The sequence below is a fragment of the Calidris pugnax genome, unplaced genomic scaffold, assembly GCF_001431845.1.
Source record: "Calidris pugnax isolate Ruff unplaced genomic scaffold, ASM143184v1 scaffold32, whole genome shotgun sequence".
Classification (NCBI taxonomy): domain Eukaryota; kingdom Metazoa; phylum Chordata; class Aves; order Charadriiformes; family Scolopacidae; genus Calidris; species Calidris pugnax.
This window is the reverse complement of record NW_015090783.1, coordinates 8,116,109-8,132,489: the sequence shown is the minus strand read 5'-3', so window position 1 is coordinate 8,132,489 and position 16,381 is coordinate 8,116,109. Positions and strand designations below refer to the sequence as shown.

General features: G+C 35.8%; 2 protein-coding genes across 3 annotated transcripts in view; one reads left to right on the top strand and one right to left on the bottom strand.

Annotated features, from left to right (window-relative positions):
• Positions 1 to 7,576, top strand: part of GNAZ (guanine nucleotide binding protein (G protein), alpha z polypeptide) — a 79,960-nt gene extending 72,384 nt beyond the window's left edge. Inside the window, exon 3 of the mRNA XM_014964289.1 lies at positions 5,495 to 7,576. Within this exon, the coding sequence (XP_014819775.1) occupies positions 5,495 to 5,839 (345 nt within the window). The 3' untranslated portion in view covers positions 5,840 to 7,576. The remainder of the gene's footprint in view (positions 1 to 5,494) is intronic.
• RSPH14 (radial spoke head 14 homolog (Chlamydomonas)) overlaps positions 1 to 16,381 on the bottom strand; it is a 108,792-nt gene that overhangs the window by 90,392 nt on the left and 2,019 nt on the right. For both annotated transcript variants that reach the window (XM_014964302.1, XM_014964310.1), the window contains exons 3-4: positions 15,821 to 15,923; positions 15,505 to 15,623 (exon numbers count right to left, since the gene is read on the bottom strand). In XM_014964302.1, the coding sequence (XP_014819788.1) occupies positions 15,505 to 15,623; positions 15,821 to 15,923 (222 nt within the window). The remainder of the gene's footprint in view (positions 1 to 15,504; positions 15,624 to 15,820; positions 15,924 to 16,381) is intronic.

Below are 16,381 nucleotides of genomic sequence, written 5' to 3'. Positions count from 1 at the left end.
TATCCTGACCTCCTTCCCATTTACCATGGAACTGGTCAGGAATTCCTGCAGTGATTTTAGACTAATGTAACATATTGTTTTGGTGATGGGATAACGAGTTTGTCTGCTTGTAGAATAAGGTAAGCTGCTAAGTGACTTCAGAACACTTTTAATGAATTCAAAATGGGAGCTATCCTTCTACGTCACCTTCTCTAATTTTGACATTTTAGAGTTCCCAACATTTTCTAGGAAAGCTTTGGGATCCTAGGGTTGGAAAGAAAGGGTTTGGGAAGACAAAACAATCTGTCTAGTCTCAAATCTATTGGCTACCCTATCCCTTCTGGGAGATGCCAAGGCTAGAAACAGGTATATACAGGACAACACAGGTCATGTGTGTTATCTCAGTTTAACCCTACCTCAGTGAGGTTCTTAATTTCTTTATTTTAGAGATATATAGAGTGAACTGGATTAAGGATATTTACTTGTCTCCAACAGATAGTTTCTTTTTGATTTTTAGATGAAAGCAATTATTTTTTGTAACTCATGAAATTATCATCATCTTTCCCTGTCTAGACCCACAGCACCTGATCCTATGCATTCTTGTAGGAGTCTTCTTTCTTTGAACACAAGATGAATCATACAATAGTCTTTTTTTTTTTTTTTAAATCAAGTCTTTCTCATCCAGCGCTCAAACAGGAAGGACTAACTGCTAGATGGGAAGGACCTTTCAATTAGCACTCAATCTAGGATATTTTACAAGAAAATAATATCTCTCTGTATTTATCCAGGCAATCTCTTGCTTTCTGCATCATCTGTATTTTTTTCTGCGAAATTCTTCTGCTTTCTCTCTGCCTTCCATTACATTTATTCAAACATAGTTTGAATTCCTGAATTGCTTTGACTATTACTGTCTTGGGCAATGGTATTTCCTTCGATTTATTTTGTAGACTGTCATTATTTCAGAATGTATTCATTTTTTTTTTTATAGTAGCCTTAAGGAAAAACCAATGTTTACATCCAACAGATTCAATTACCTTTTTACTGCACCACCTCTTCTTCAAATACCTTAGCTTCACCTGCTTTCTTTAGAAGATCTTAAGTTGTGGATGTCCAAACAACACATTTGACACAGAAAGATATATGCTGTTTTATGAAAGAGTTCATAGCTTCCAGGGTATTGTAAATGCCAGTCACTGACACAAGGGAAAGCCTCAACAGGAAAATAGCAACAGCTTCCACTGGTTCTTCCAAGTTTTACTGGAAATTAAAGATTTTCCAGCTTTTCTGGAAGGCAAACATTACCATTCTTGCACCAATCTTATTCACCATTGTTTATGGTTTACACAAGATAAATTTTATTTAGTTTAGTTGAGGTTTTCACAATCCCCAAATGCCTATCAGTTTTAAAATACTGATGAAAGCAGAATAAAGATTCAAAGATAAAGTTTTTAGGTATTTAGTACAAATGGCTGTTAATTTCCTTATTTGTGATGGCTTCTCTTATCATAATTTGTCATTTTTAAGTTCAAAGCTCTCTCCCAACCACAACCAGAAAGCTTTACTGTGAGGAGATAATACATTCCAATTTGGGTCCATTTACCAAGTGCTTTTTTGAATTACTTGCTATGTTGACAATGGGGTCTTCCCTTTTGGAAACTCTTAGCTGTTCTGGTACTCTGCTGCCAAGCACACCTCTACTGTTCCAGAGGATGACCAGGGATGTTTGTATGTTTGCAAATTATTGGAAGAACAGAAGCAGCCATCTGTTCCTTAGCATGTTCTTTCCCTTAAGCAACCAATTCCTTGTTCTCATGCTCAGAGAAGAATTCACAATTAGCCCCCAACAAGGCCATCTGGATAAGGCACTGGCATTATCTTGCTTATACCCCAGCTTGTGTATAATTATGAAATTACAGCAGCACATTTTTTCTAACCACCTGGCGAGCTACCCCCTTAGGATTCCTGAACTGGAAAAGACACTGCAGAGAAGAATGCCTTTTCCTACCTTTATTTTTCCTCCATGTTAATAGAAAATTTTTATAACTCCTTTGGGATTTGTAAATAATTTAATTTTTAAAATTATTATTATAATAAGCCATTACCCTCTCAAGTTCACTTCTTTTATAATCTGTACAGTAATTTTACAATATTGACAACCAGAAATGAGCCTGTTGTCTTAGGATAGGAGTACATGAGTGGATATATCATGTATCTTTAGGTTGCATTTCAGTGTCAGCCTTCATCTTAGAATTGTGTAAATATCACTTCCTATTTAAGACTTTCAGATATATTAAGATGTCATCCAGGTATAAAAACCTGAGAGTCTTGTTATATATTGCTGTTTGATGCAATGCACAAATCATAACCCAACACTTAGAAGTTATAAAGGCCTTGTCTTGCCATGTATACTGTTTTCTCTTAGGTTTGAATTTACTTCTTTGTCATTTAATTCCATACAGACAGTGAGATTGAACATTATGTGTTTCATGTCTCCATGTTAACAGGTAAAAAAAAAATAAAATTCAGAATAACTTCAATTAGATTTCTCTTCTTCATATGGAAGTTTGTGCTTTCTGTTTCTCTTTCCCTAAAGTTTTCACAATTACATGGATAACATCTTACTGTTATTTGAAGACTTGACTTTTTCTTTCTGATAAGTTTCCTCGCTGTCCAGTGATACATTTTCCTACTTTTACTACTATAAGTAAATTTATGGCTTTGAGGAATCAGTTAAAACATATTCTTGAAGAAAATAATCTTGATCAGTGTCTACTAATTAGTAGCTTTTATGTATTTTTGTTTGTTGAAAGATCAGTTAACAGGTGTGAATGGAGAAGCTCTGTGAAAAGGACTTCAAGAATAGTTTAAAAATATGTTAAGAATGACATATGGTACATACGATCACTTGAGGAAAATCAGAGTCTTCTGTTTCTGTCAATCCAAAATACTTTTCCCCATAGTAAAACTGTTAGGCTTGAGCTGATTCTAGGCTTTCTTCAAGAAACTATGTTGCTTTGAAAAAATTTAAGTATAAACTGATTCATTATACCTTTTGGAAGCACTTGGCAATCAGGTATCAGTAATCTCCAGGAGTTTTAACAGACGTTTTTGGCATTATTTTTCTCTCATTTAAATAAAAGATTATCGAATCAGCTGCTTTTACTTTCAGATGGCAAGGCATGCCACTATATAAAAAACTAACAAACAGAAAGTTGCTCTTCCTCTGATGACTCCTCTGCAGTCACTAAATTCCTGATCTGTACATATTATGAAGCTATCCACTATGTGACTGTGATACAAAGTGAGACCAAAGACAACAGTCTGGGAGGATTTGGAACTGTATCCTGATATATCATTAATGATGACATACCTTGACATGTCATCACACACACATGCCATGACACAATACTCCTGCCTTACCTCGTGCCCTGTGCTGATCAATAATGCCTAATCTTAATTAAATTTGCTATATGTACTAAACTGAAGAAATCATATTAAATCTTAAGCAATCTCATGATATGGGACTACTGAAAGTAAGAGATTCTCTAAACAGAGCAGGATTTATTTTCTCAATTTAGCAGGACAGTATTGCAAATTCACTTTGTCTGAAGGAAAAAATGATGAAAGATACATTGAGTTAAAAAAAACCAGACTCCACAAATACAAGAAACAGCAATCTGAAGGTTTTTGTACAGCTTTTGTAGAGATTTTTTTTTAGAGAGTTTAAAAATAATCATCTGAATATAAGCATCTCTTAATGGAAACTTAACATGGAAAAATTTCTATAGATATTAAGCTTGTGTGTTGTTTTTAAGAAAATTAAGATGATCATCTATACTGCTGTATATGAAAAGCTTTCTTCATATTTTGTCCATGGTTTAGCAGCAAGGAGACTTTACATAGCTTACTGGACAAGGATGCTTTACATCTTTTGACCAGGGTGCAATAAATCTTGGTGTTATCTCAAAACAACGGGAAGGACTGTTGAAGATAAGATGGGAATAAACCATGATTCCTCACAACAATGTTTTCAGCAGTATAAAGCCTAAACAAAAACAAGTGAGAAGGAACAATAGCTAATATTTCAGCTGTAGGTTAAATATTATGTGTAGACGTGTCATTTGGGTAAGAGCTAAAAGCTTAACAGAAATGTTTCCCATAGAAAGTCAATTTATCTGGACATGTGAGTAGGAATACTGAATTTCATGCTGTGATTAACATCACATTGGTTTATCTACTTGAAATGATTTTGAGAGCTGTGCATTGGATCAGGTCTACAGGAAGGAGACATGCCTTACAGTGTTCTAAGTTTTTTAAGATGCTCAAAAATTGTTTTGGAGTGTCTGAAGAGGATTAGATGGCAATGATGAAAGAACATAACTCAGGCTTTGGAATCTGATGTGAAACTGGTTCACAGAGGTCAAAAAGCATTATTACCAAGTTGAAAAATTAGTTGATGTTAATTTTCAAGAGGATAATAACTAGTACACAGCTAAAAGACTCTTCTAGTGAAAAAAAAAATAAAATAAAGAAATTAAACTGACATAACTTCAAGAATTTTAATTTTCAGCCCATGTTGCCTCTGTCTCAAAGCCTGTAAAATCTTCAGAATCTGTAATTTCCAGCAACAAACTCTGCCTTCCAAGAGCCCTCGGTACCATGGACAGCTCCAACGGCATCATCGGAGCCCGCGTGGCAGCAGCAACACGAGGGAAATTCAAGACAGTTACTGATTTCTAGCGGCAAGCAGCAACACGAGGGAAATTCAAGACAGTTTACTGATTTCTAGCGGACCTTTTGAGTTTATGGCAGCATTGGATTGTTATTTCCAAAAATTGCAGTGATTATCCTAAGTTGTTCATAAATGGAGTTCGCCTAGTCAGGGCAGCAGACAGAAAGTTGTTAAACATGTCTGGCTAAACTCAGCTTTCAGCAATAAATACTCAAGTTGTCCCACCATAGTAGAATGTGATTCTTGTGTATTCTTCTAAGCTTGCCATTATACAACGGGGAGAAGTAAGGTAAGGAAAAAATTCTGAGTAGACACAGTGTGCTAAACTACACATCTGATGATGCAATGTTACAATTGTGCTGCAGGAGTTCCATCTTTTCAAAAAACATTAACAGCAGAATGTTTCTGTAGTGTGAAATCCTTAGAAATTACTGCTCCTTTTTATTTAAAGAATTTGTTTATAGTGCTAACCTAAGTTTGAACACAACTATATTTTCCCAAGTTACACCTATTGTTTCTAAATCTTCTGTTTTAGACTTTCCTCCATAGTTGCCAAATATCTTTAAAAAAATAAAGGAAGAGGTAGTCCATGGTGAAATGTATCAAACCAAGTGAATTTATATCCCTCAAATGTCATGATCAGCTAAGATGGACAGTCACCAAATAAAACACAAGCTGTTTCTAAAGCAGATTTTGCTCAGTGATAGACATAATGCATTTTGTGTGCTTTTCACAGTTATCCTGAAACAATATTGTTGACACTTGTTGTTTCCTCTCCTACAGAGTCGAATGGCAGAAAGTTTGCGTCTCTTTGATTCCATCTGCAACAACAATTGGTTTATCAACACCTCCCTCATCCTTTTTTTGAATAAGAAAGATCTGCTGGCAGAAAAAATCCGTCGCATCCCCTTAACAGTCTGCTTTCCTGAATACAAAGGCCAAAACACTTACGAGGAGGCAGCAGTCTACATTCAGCGCCAGTTTGAGGACTTAAATCGCAACAAGGAGACCAAGGAGATCTACTCACACTTCACCTGCGCCACTGATACCAGTAACATCCAATTTGTCTTTGATGCAGTGACAGATGTCATCATTCAGAACAATCTCAAATATATTGGCCTCTGCTAAGAATCCTTGGGCTTTATCTGTTTTCCTGAAGTGATAAGAAAGGGGCTAACCACTTCCACTTCTAGTGGAAAAAAAATGGGGCAATGCTTAGTAGCCCAAGGAGAGAAAAGGGGAAATCTGATGTATGTACACAGTTCCTCTTATGCCCCCTTAACTTGCTATATCATTTTTCACAAATATATGTTCTGGAGAGTAAAAGCCTCCTCTCCAAAAAACCACACACACCCCCCTGTGAAAAAAGAACCCAACAATTCAAAAACCCCAAACAAAAACAATAAAAGAGATTGAGGCGTAACTCTGTGGAGATGTTTTCACCACAGTCACTGCACTTTTATTCCATTTGTTTCATTCCATTTCCTACAGTGGGAGTGTTATCATGTTCTGTGTAAGAAATAATTCTTCATCCAGTTGTCCTAAAATTTTACTGACACGAAGATATAAAGATAGTGAGTGACAGATGAACTCGTTTGCAGGGTGTGGAGCAGACTGGTTGTGTTGGGGAGAAAAGCTAGTTCAAACCAGAAGCTACAGAACAGGAGAGTTTACGCAAAATACTACTTAAATTTGTAGAGAATGGGCATGCACCCACAATATTGGTACACACAGCCAAACAGTATATACACATACATCATGTATGCACATGCACATGACTCACAGCATATACTATGTACACACTTCTGCTTTACTTTACTGTTTATCATGGACACCTTGCCTGTTAAAGGAATTATTGGTGCGCAACTGTTCTGTGATTTCCAAACTGACTAGCAGCTCTTTCTGGTCTTTAAGGCTTCAAATATGCAGCAAAACTACATGAAATGAATCTATGAATAGGCCAAATTAAGGTCAGTGTTTCTTCTACTGGTAAGGAGTTTTATACATCAAAACAGTCTTCTTTTACATCTTTTTTTGCCAAATCTTGTGGTGTTTCACAAAAAACAAAAACTATATTTAAAAGTAGGTTAGTGTTCCTTTTTTAATACAGATTAAAAAAATAAAACACAAGGCAATTTTTTAAATTAATGTTGTAGTGTCTGGATTGCTGAATGTGAAAGTTGCCAACGGACAATTCTGTTCCACTGCTCCAAATACATTCTGGGAATTGTAATATTGTAACAGATTTCCCAAGAAGCAGGAGCCATGGAGATTGTGTAGTATATAGCCTCCAAAGTCTTTTTTGTTGTTTTTCTAATTATTTTAAAAATGTGATGTATTATTAGAAGGTTAAAGATGAGCGATATGAACAATAACTAAATGTCTTGATATTTCAATTTAATAATTTAAATTATTTACAGTTTAGTGAAGTTAAGGAAACTGAAGAGATGCATTCCTCAGCTCCAGGTTTCATCTCATAAAGAAACACTACTGGATGAAGTAACATTCCGGCAAAAGTTTGAATGCATAAGAAGCTCTGTGGGACTATACTGGAAAATCTCAAATGGATCATATAGACCTAAGTCTTTGGTCAGTTGATTCTTTCCCCTGCCATAGAAAAGACTTCTTAAAGACTTCAGTGTAAAGTTGGTGTGTAAATATATGTTTGATAATTGTAAAGCACATACATACACAGAGACACAGACACACATGCACACTGGAAAATAACCTTCTACTTTTGTTCCCCCATGTACTATGATTAGTGCAAGAAATTTCAGCCAAGGGCTCTAAGAAATTTAAAACAAAATGGTTAATAACATCAACATTTAAATTGTCCACTTCAAAAAATAAATAATTCAAAAGATACTGAATGTGTCTATAGTGTGTTCATTAATTAGTGCTACTAAATTGGATAATGTTTGTGAAGTTTCTTTCCTTTATGACAGACTGCTGAGTTTTGTATATTTGCTCCAGATCTTTTCCCTCAGTTTATTCACCAACATTCAGCAATTTCAATCTTAAGCAATTACGTTTGAGCAACTCAGTAAGATTTAAGGGATGTGTTACCATGTAATATCCCTACAAATTCTGAATGCATGTCATTGTTATGTTTTAGGGGGAGAAGGTTTGTAACAATTTTAGGAAATATGTTATAGATCAAGATCTATAGGCAATACCAGGAGAGAAACTGCCATGGTATTGCAAGATACATAAGAAGCCTACCTGCATATTGTCTTACACAAGCAGGTACTTTGCACAGTTATCTATGCTTAGAAATACATGTCTAGGTATAAGAACCTATATAACTTTTTGAATAGTGCCTGAAGTTGGTCCCCTAAACCTATATTTAAAGGCTAAAAAAAAAATCTTGAAAAATATGTTCACATTTTTGTGCTACTGGGCTCTCAGCAAGTCTCCAAGATCAATGCGAAATTCTCTCTGGCTCATGCTTGTGAAAAACCAGGCTTTAAGGAAAATCTAAGTATTTTTTTTAAGTGATTATATAAGGTACTCTATCAGCATAAGTCTTATTGATGTTTTTTCATTGAAGTTTTCTTGAAAATTCCACCCATTTAGACTACAACATTCGTCCGGAACATCCTCTAACTGAAATCTTTAAAAGTCTGGATGTACATTAAGAAAAGGTGCAACTCTTGTACAAACAGCATAAACTCATAAAAACAACTTCTTAGAGGATGCTAGATAAATAATATTCCTGGAGTTTAAACAGAATTTGACTTAGAACCCTTCACCTCATTAATCATTTATGAGACCAGCTGAAAATACTTGATAACACTTGGATAGTTTCATTGCTTTATTTGCTTCTCAGCATTTCTACAAAATGCATCAAGAAGTCCTAATCTTTCTTACCTTACATTTAAGAATTCTTTTTTTGACCTATTTGAGGATATCTAAATTCAAGCTAGGATTTTTTTAAGTGACCTGGAGACTTGAGCTACTAATGAGCTGAGATTGGCAAGAGAACTCCAATAAATACTCTTGAAAGCAGCAGTTCAAGCAATAATAATTTTCAACATTGCTAGAGAATGCAACCATAGCCAAATATATTCTCTGAGGCTCAAGTCATCAGTTAAGACTTTCAAAACTCTTCAGACCAAACATAATCGATAATGGGGAAAAATCTGTCTCATTTTGAATGAGGTATTTTATCCCTGTACTGAAGACACAGGGCCCCTTTAAGCATTCCCTGTCAACTGTTACACCTGTAGAATAGAGGTAAAAGAGCCAATGAGGCTGCGGCTTGAAGGTATAAAAGCTTTATCATGCCACACAGGGAGTCTTCAGGTGTTACTTGGAATGATGAGATGCTGTTGCCTGCTTGTGAAATGTGCAGTCTGGCTGCTTGGCTTGGTGAGTTTACTAAAAGCTCTATATAGTAATTGCTAGTACAGTCTGTAGAGTTTAGTATGGAATCCTCTGAACTTTGTTTACTGTTGAAGTGCTATCATTTACTTGAGAAACTGCACAGTATTTCTAGTCTAAATTGCTTTCTATAGTGTAATATCCTATTATTGGCCAGTTGAATTGTGAAAAAGGTATAAAATGAGCCAGGGTTTCCTTTTCCAGTAAGTGGGCTATTAGATGTTATGCCTCCTTCACCCCTAGCTTTCATGGTACTGTGGCCACTTCAGACTAGTGAATGAAGGGACAAGAAAACACCAGTGTTCATTACAGCATAGCTTCTAGGTAAGAAAGCTGGATAGAAAAACTAAAACTAAAGCATATTCGGTTATAAGGAGGGAAAGAGATATTTTATATTAAAAAAAATAATCTTGATTCAACTAAGAAGTATTCTTCCAACACAAGTATTACAAGCAACCTACAACAGAAGTGCAGAACCTTTAACAAAGGCCTTAGAGTCTAAAGAAAAGGAGTCAGTTCCATTTCTCATTGAACAAAGGCTGTCTTGGGAAGGAGAAAAGAAATTGAAGCGCTGCTGTGTGTTCCTACTTAGCTTAAGAGCATAGGCATGGGGAGGAATAAAGCAGTAAATAATTAAATTTAAATAATCAATTCACATAATCAAGTGCTCTGAATAGCAATTCCTTGCTATTAACTCTCTAATCATTTAATTCTGATGATGTTTTTGATCTTAGTATTCTGAGTAAATCATGGTTACTTCATTTTCTATTTGAAGAATTCAAGATGCTAAAATAAATTGTTTTACACAGAACTAAAGTAATTCTGTTTTCTGATTGTACAGGAAAACTGAGGCACAGGAAAAATAAAACTAAAAAGTCTGGGCCAAACACAGGTGCTGAAGTGAAATCCCTTGATTCTTAGTTGTCTACCTGGGTAAATCATGCAATTAAATTTGCATCTATTTTCTCAGTTCTCAAGTTTATCAGTGATGCAGTGCGCTGCCACCTGAAAGAACTGCATTAATACAGCTGGGATTTCACTTCACCTGGGCAACAATGACATTCACAGAAGAGATGTTCCATCTGCTGCAATAAGAATGCCATCTGTCCTTTTATCATTTGCACTTCATACAGCAAAACAAATTTCAAAGGGAAAGAGTTATCCTCAAATGGTCCTTACCCATAGATCTCATCAGTTATGATTTTCCAGGGGTGGAATAGTGGGGAGACTGAGTCAGTAGTTTGAATAACCCACAGTAGGAGAAATATTCTTTCTTGGACTCTTCCCAAATAGGTGTTCTGGCAAGCTTAAAAATCTATTGCCCCATCCAACTGATCTCAGTCTTTGCCTAAAAGGATTAAGTACCCATAAAAGACACTATAGATAATGGGTAAGAATTATTATACTTTTCCAGTATAAACCATAACCTAGTGAAAGATTTTTTTTCTTGGAACTATTTTCACAGTTGTTGTTGCCCAGGTCATTTATCATTGTTTAATACTTTTTCACTAACATTAAGTATTGCGTGTCAATGAATTGTTTTCACAAAGAATGAAAGTTCTGCTATTAACTTTTCCAATGTTCTTCATTTTCACCTACTACCAGTTCTTCTCCATCATCTATCCTCTACTGAATACATTTATCTATTTTATTTTTGTCTTCTGTCCATTAATTATTCTAAGTTGTTGCTTCTTCTGGAAATGTTCACCCAATCTTTGTGGATTTTCCCTCCTTTTGGTTTTTAATGAACCCACTGTTCCTGGAGGATCTGGTATATGTCCTTAAATTTAGGAATCAAAAATAGTGGATTTGCTTAAAATAACTACATTTTCCTAAACTACCCTTCTTTGCAGAAAGAGCAGGTGTCCTGGTATAGAGCTAATTGGAGTCACTGACCACAGTGAAGAAAGCAACTACACTTCAGGCCAAATGCGTGTTGTACAGCTCATGTTCCTTTTTCTAGTATGGAACATACTACTTTATTGGCCCTGAAAATTACCTCAGCTCTAGAAGACACCAGAAATCTCAGCTGTGGAATCATATATTAGTGGCTAACTTCCTTCAGCTGATACAAAGTACATCCTATCTCATTATCTGGGTGTATGGTGTAGAAGTAAGTAAATGCAAAGAGGAAGAGAGTTTCTTGGCTAGCTGGAGAATGCTGAATTACCAGGCAGAGACGATTTCTGTATCTTTAATATGCCAAATGAATTATATTGTGACTCTTACTACCTATTGGAAAACATTTGCTGCTCTCCTTGATAATTCCCCAAATCATCTCATAGCAAAGAAAACACTTCTAGCACCTTTCTGTTTTTCTTCTAAGCAGCCATCTGCATGTGAGTCCATTCTACAGTAACATAATTCTGCTCAAGGAGTTATCTTCCAACCCTTAAATACAGACGTTTATTTTTTTATATTTTTGTCTAAATAAAAAGAATACATGGCTCAGAAAAACACCTTTTTCCAAGGATAATTACTCGGAGAGAATATGACAGGCAACATGCTAGCTCAGCTTCTTATATATTGTACGACAGGCTGAGGATAGCAGGTTTTATCTGGAAACGTTCAAGACCAGGCTGGATGGGGCTGTGAGCAACCTGGTCTAGTGGAAGGGGTCCCTGTCCATAGCAGGGTGGTTGGAACTAGATGATCCTTAAGGTCACTTTCTATGATTCTATCTATTCCCATGTCCCCAAACTGTCAAAGGATGTTGTAGGAAAATTTGGTCTGTAGAAAACTATGCAAGACTAACTTAATCTAGTCAAAGACTTCTATCCTCAACAAGTCTTGAAGGCTTCTAATAGCACAAACATTGACAGAGGAAACGGTCAAAATCTAGCATTATTTCACAGCTGAAGAAATGAAGCTTTTGAAGAGAATTTCACCTAGAAAGGTATGACTCAAACAAGCTATAAAGAGACTGCTAGACGTATCATGCTCTCTGAGAGATCTGAATATAAGATCAGAAGATAGAGATTAAATTCTGCTTGCCTCACAGATGTAAACAGTTCCTCTACATTCATATTTGAAGGCGGAGGGAGAAATGGAGAAAAAATTGGCCTACATGTATACAGAGCATGATCACTACAAATACATTAGGATTACACTACATGCTGAGAATTGATGAACAGGAAAAAATTATTCAAAAGAGGCATAAATATCGGGTTTCTAATAAAGTAACTCTCCTCATTTACATGTAAAAGGAAACTGCAGTGAAGGCACTGATGCACAGAATTTACCAAGTAACTAATTTTACAATTATCTAAATGCCCTGTATTCACACTAATTGCCCTTTTCTGCTTTTTGGAGACAAAACTCTGAGACTTGTTTCAGGGAATTGTTCTGATGTTAATTTGATTTGGAAAAACCTGATTCTTATCTGCCACCAGTACCTGAAGTGAAGAGAGGTAAAATGAAGGAACAGGTATCAGTCTTAGCTTTAGAGACGCCTCACTGAAAAGCAAATACCACTCAGAGAATTGTAGCCTTTCTTGTAAATATAGGCAACTTTCACTAGCTTGGGATGGTAACATGATTTGGAAGCTGGTCTTCATGTGGCAGAAGCTCCTGCTCGCTTCAGAGATGTTGTGAATCCTTTACCTTCAATCAAAGGCAAGGTTTTGAGGAGAAACTTCAGCTGGTTCTCGGCTTTTGCTGAGTTCTCAGCTCAGCAAGGGTTGGATAATCCTGCCACTCCAGCAGGCAACTTGATTTCTCGTATAGCATGATCTCATCTTTCCTGATTATCACCCAAACTGGTTTTACAGTTGTGACAGTTCCCATCAGTGGTTCCTGACCTAAGAGGTTATATTCAGATGTCTGCAGGGACAAAGATGGCACAATGGGAGTAAACCTGAGTGGCAGTACGGTGTACCATTATATATCCTCTGGTTTTGGGGAATGTATTTTGATTTATGGGGAATTCTTAATAAGCAACATTTTATGTTTTAGCACCACCAAGAGCTAATGTTGCTTACTGCCATACTAAGTGTCTAAATAGTTCTAATAAAATGTTTTCTATATAATCCTTGGTTTTAGACCCTGCTTTTTAGAAAGTATCTAACTGCATACACTGGAGGAAAAAAAGGCCTCACTTCATCTAGGGTTTGTTTTGGGGTTTTTTAAGTTGCTTTTTTCCCCCTAGAACTTTTGTTCATCCCCCAGTAAAAGTTTTCAGCTTATGTAGCTAAACTTCCAACCTACTCAGTAAATGCTCTGAGTTTTGGGAGATAGAACCTAAAAGCAGGCAGGTGTTTATGTATATATAACATTAAATGTAGTTTACATCTGTAAATCAAAGATCCACATCTAAAATGATATGCACAACAGCCACCTAACCCTGAGGCAGTTTCCCTGTTTAAAACCTTTCCAGTGAACTTAAGCTGTGCCTCATGAACACACCTGAAAACTGCATCAGCAAAAGGAGACAAGTGGTAAGCTCCTGTACTAGCCTACTAGAGATCTACCCACATCTGAAGGTTAATGATACGAGTTCAGTACAGCAGAGACTGAACAGCAAAGCTGAATTATGCAGTTCCAAAAGGGCTAAGAAGGCAGCCTTAGCTAGTAGGGATGAATGATTAATGATTAATAGTGATCTGCAAAAATTTAGCAACATTTCTTTACTTCTGTTAAGTTTGCTTCTTCCATAAGTTTCTATTATGATCCACATCATACTTGCAGGATGGTATCTATCTGTCTACACAGGTAAGAGACAAAATTCTTCAAAGGCAGTCAGATCAAAATTACTTAAGCCAAGTGCCTTTCTCATTTGATTTGAAAATACGTATACCAGCTAGGTTTAGCCCACCGTATTAATATCCTTCATACAGATTAAATTATTTAGGCATTTAAAAAGGCTTGCATGCATTTAAAAATACATCTTTATATATTCAGAATTCATGTACACTCACTTAGCAAGTATTTAAAAGTTCACTTAATTCTGTTTTAAGCACCAGTAATTCAACAGAATTCCTCAGATAAGACACTCCCCCATGAATTTAAATAGTGTGGCTTTTTAATTGATAATTTCTATCTACTGAAATTTTATTTTTAAAATTATAATTTTCATCCACTAGAAGAATAAAGTTTACGACTAAAGATCAGATTCTAAAACTACTGAAATGATAATCATAGAATCTGGAAATAAAAATTCCCTTAGCGTATAAATTCCCTCAGTGCATAAATGATTTAGAAAACTATAAATACAGATAATAAAGAAAGCATGTGAACAGTACAACCCCCTATTCTTCTGGCAAATCAAAGACAAATTCCCAGCTTGGATTACTCTGTTCTGACTGAAGCATTTAAAAGCTAGATGCTTGACTCTGATGTAATCAACCCAGCTTCTGTTTATCTCACTAGAGATAAATGGACACCATCAGAGCAAAACTCATCTCATCCTAAACAAAGCACCTAGGACATGTCAGACTTTTCGCCCCTGGAGATACTGATTTCCCTCCTGGTATGCAGGGAGTGTAGGATGAATTGCTCAATTTAACATCTGGAGTTAGGTGTAATTTATCACATTTTTAACTGTGTATCTTACCAAGTCCATTTAACAATTTCACGTAAGGGAAACAATATTTGAATAAGATATCAGAAAAATCAAGCTTCTTCATTATTCCTTGCATCACCCCCAGGTTTATGGGTTTTTTTACATTTACCACCTGAAAGCAATATCAAAAACTTACCTTTAAGAAACAGTGCTTGGCAACTGAGGCCAAAGACGTGTTAATCTGTGAAATACACAGTACAATGGATGGTGCTCATATTTGATCTTGTGTCTCCTCCTACATCAGGACTTGCAAGGAGCAGGGAAGGCATAAAACAAATTTCACATTTGTACCTCCTAAGACCAGAAAAACTTCCTACAAACCCTGTGTACTGTGGAACTAGTTCACCATGATGAACAGCTGATCATCATTTCGAAGAGAAGAGAACAAAGTGAACTTTTGATGCAAGATTCTGAAATACAAACTTAAGCATGCAGTCCATACAACCTGTACCCTGAGCAGGTAGCCTTAATTTGCGTAAGACCTAAGGAAATAAACAGATCTAGCAAGATCAGCCCCCCTGATAAACAGACAGGACTATTCACTGATGTATTATTAACACAGGGCATTTCACTTGTCACCTATGTAAAGCATTCTCTATATTTTGGCTAAGCATTCTTACTATTATTACACAACTTGCAAATTTTTAGAAGTGCAAAAGCAGCTCTAGAAATCATAGTTGTCTCCACCAATAAAAATTAAAATGAGCAAAAATAGAAAAGATACTGATTTAAAATATGCCTTTCAAGGAAAATGGAATATATAAATCTGGAATATATTACATAGGGAATCAGGTAAATTAATCTATCTGCTTTGCCTATTTGAATACTTAACTACTGAAAAAATCCTTACCTTCCGGTAATCTTGCCACCATCTCAAAAATCTGATGCGTGTTCTTCCGACAGATGTCTACTGGATCATCCAAGAGCTCAGTGAGGGCAGAAATTACTCCATTTTGGATCAACCCTTGCCTACAAAAAACATTGTAGGACAGATTTAACTAAGCATAACAAAACTCATCTATATTTGCAAGATGCTTAATCTTAACTAAATACTCTTAGTTATATTGCACCTGTCTTGCCAAAACTTAGAAATTCTATTCTCATGACTCACTGAAACGTCTTTCTTGCTTTCCATACCATTCACTAAACTCTGGAATTACACCTACCTGCCAACACTATGCATAGCCATTATGTAGAGGATTTGTGTTGTTTTTTGTCGGACAATATGGTCATGATGTAGCAGCAGAGTCTTCAGGTTATCCAAGAATCCTGTAAGACACCATAGTTCATTTTCACATTTCTTAACTTCAGCATTAATTTAGAATAGCAGTATCATTTTTATCTCACAATTTGAAGTGCAAACAATGAGAATTTTTGTCTTGTCCTGACAGTGAAACACTCATTGTTGTATCTCAAGTATCCTAACCTTGCAAACATTTATGAAGTGACATAACTCTAAAAATAATTTAAGTCAGTGGTGCTACTGATGTTTTTAGAAAACCATGGTTTTGCAGGATTGATGCCTATAATTTTAAAAATTTCTTTAGGTGTAATAAGGAATATGTAGAAACACACAGTGTTGCTTTTCACACATAGAAATAAAATTGGTGAACCGTTACTGATTATGTGGATACACACATAGCACTGACCAAAAAAAAAACCCCAAACAAACAACAATCCAGTACTGCTTCAGCAGTTATTGTTAATTAAACAGCTACACACATAGC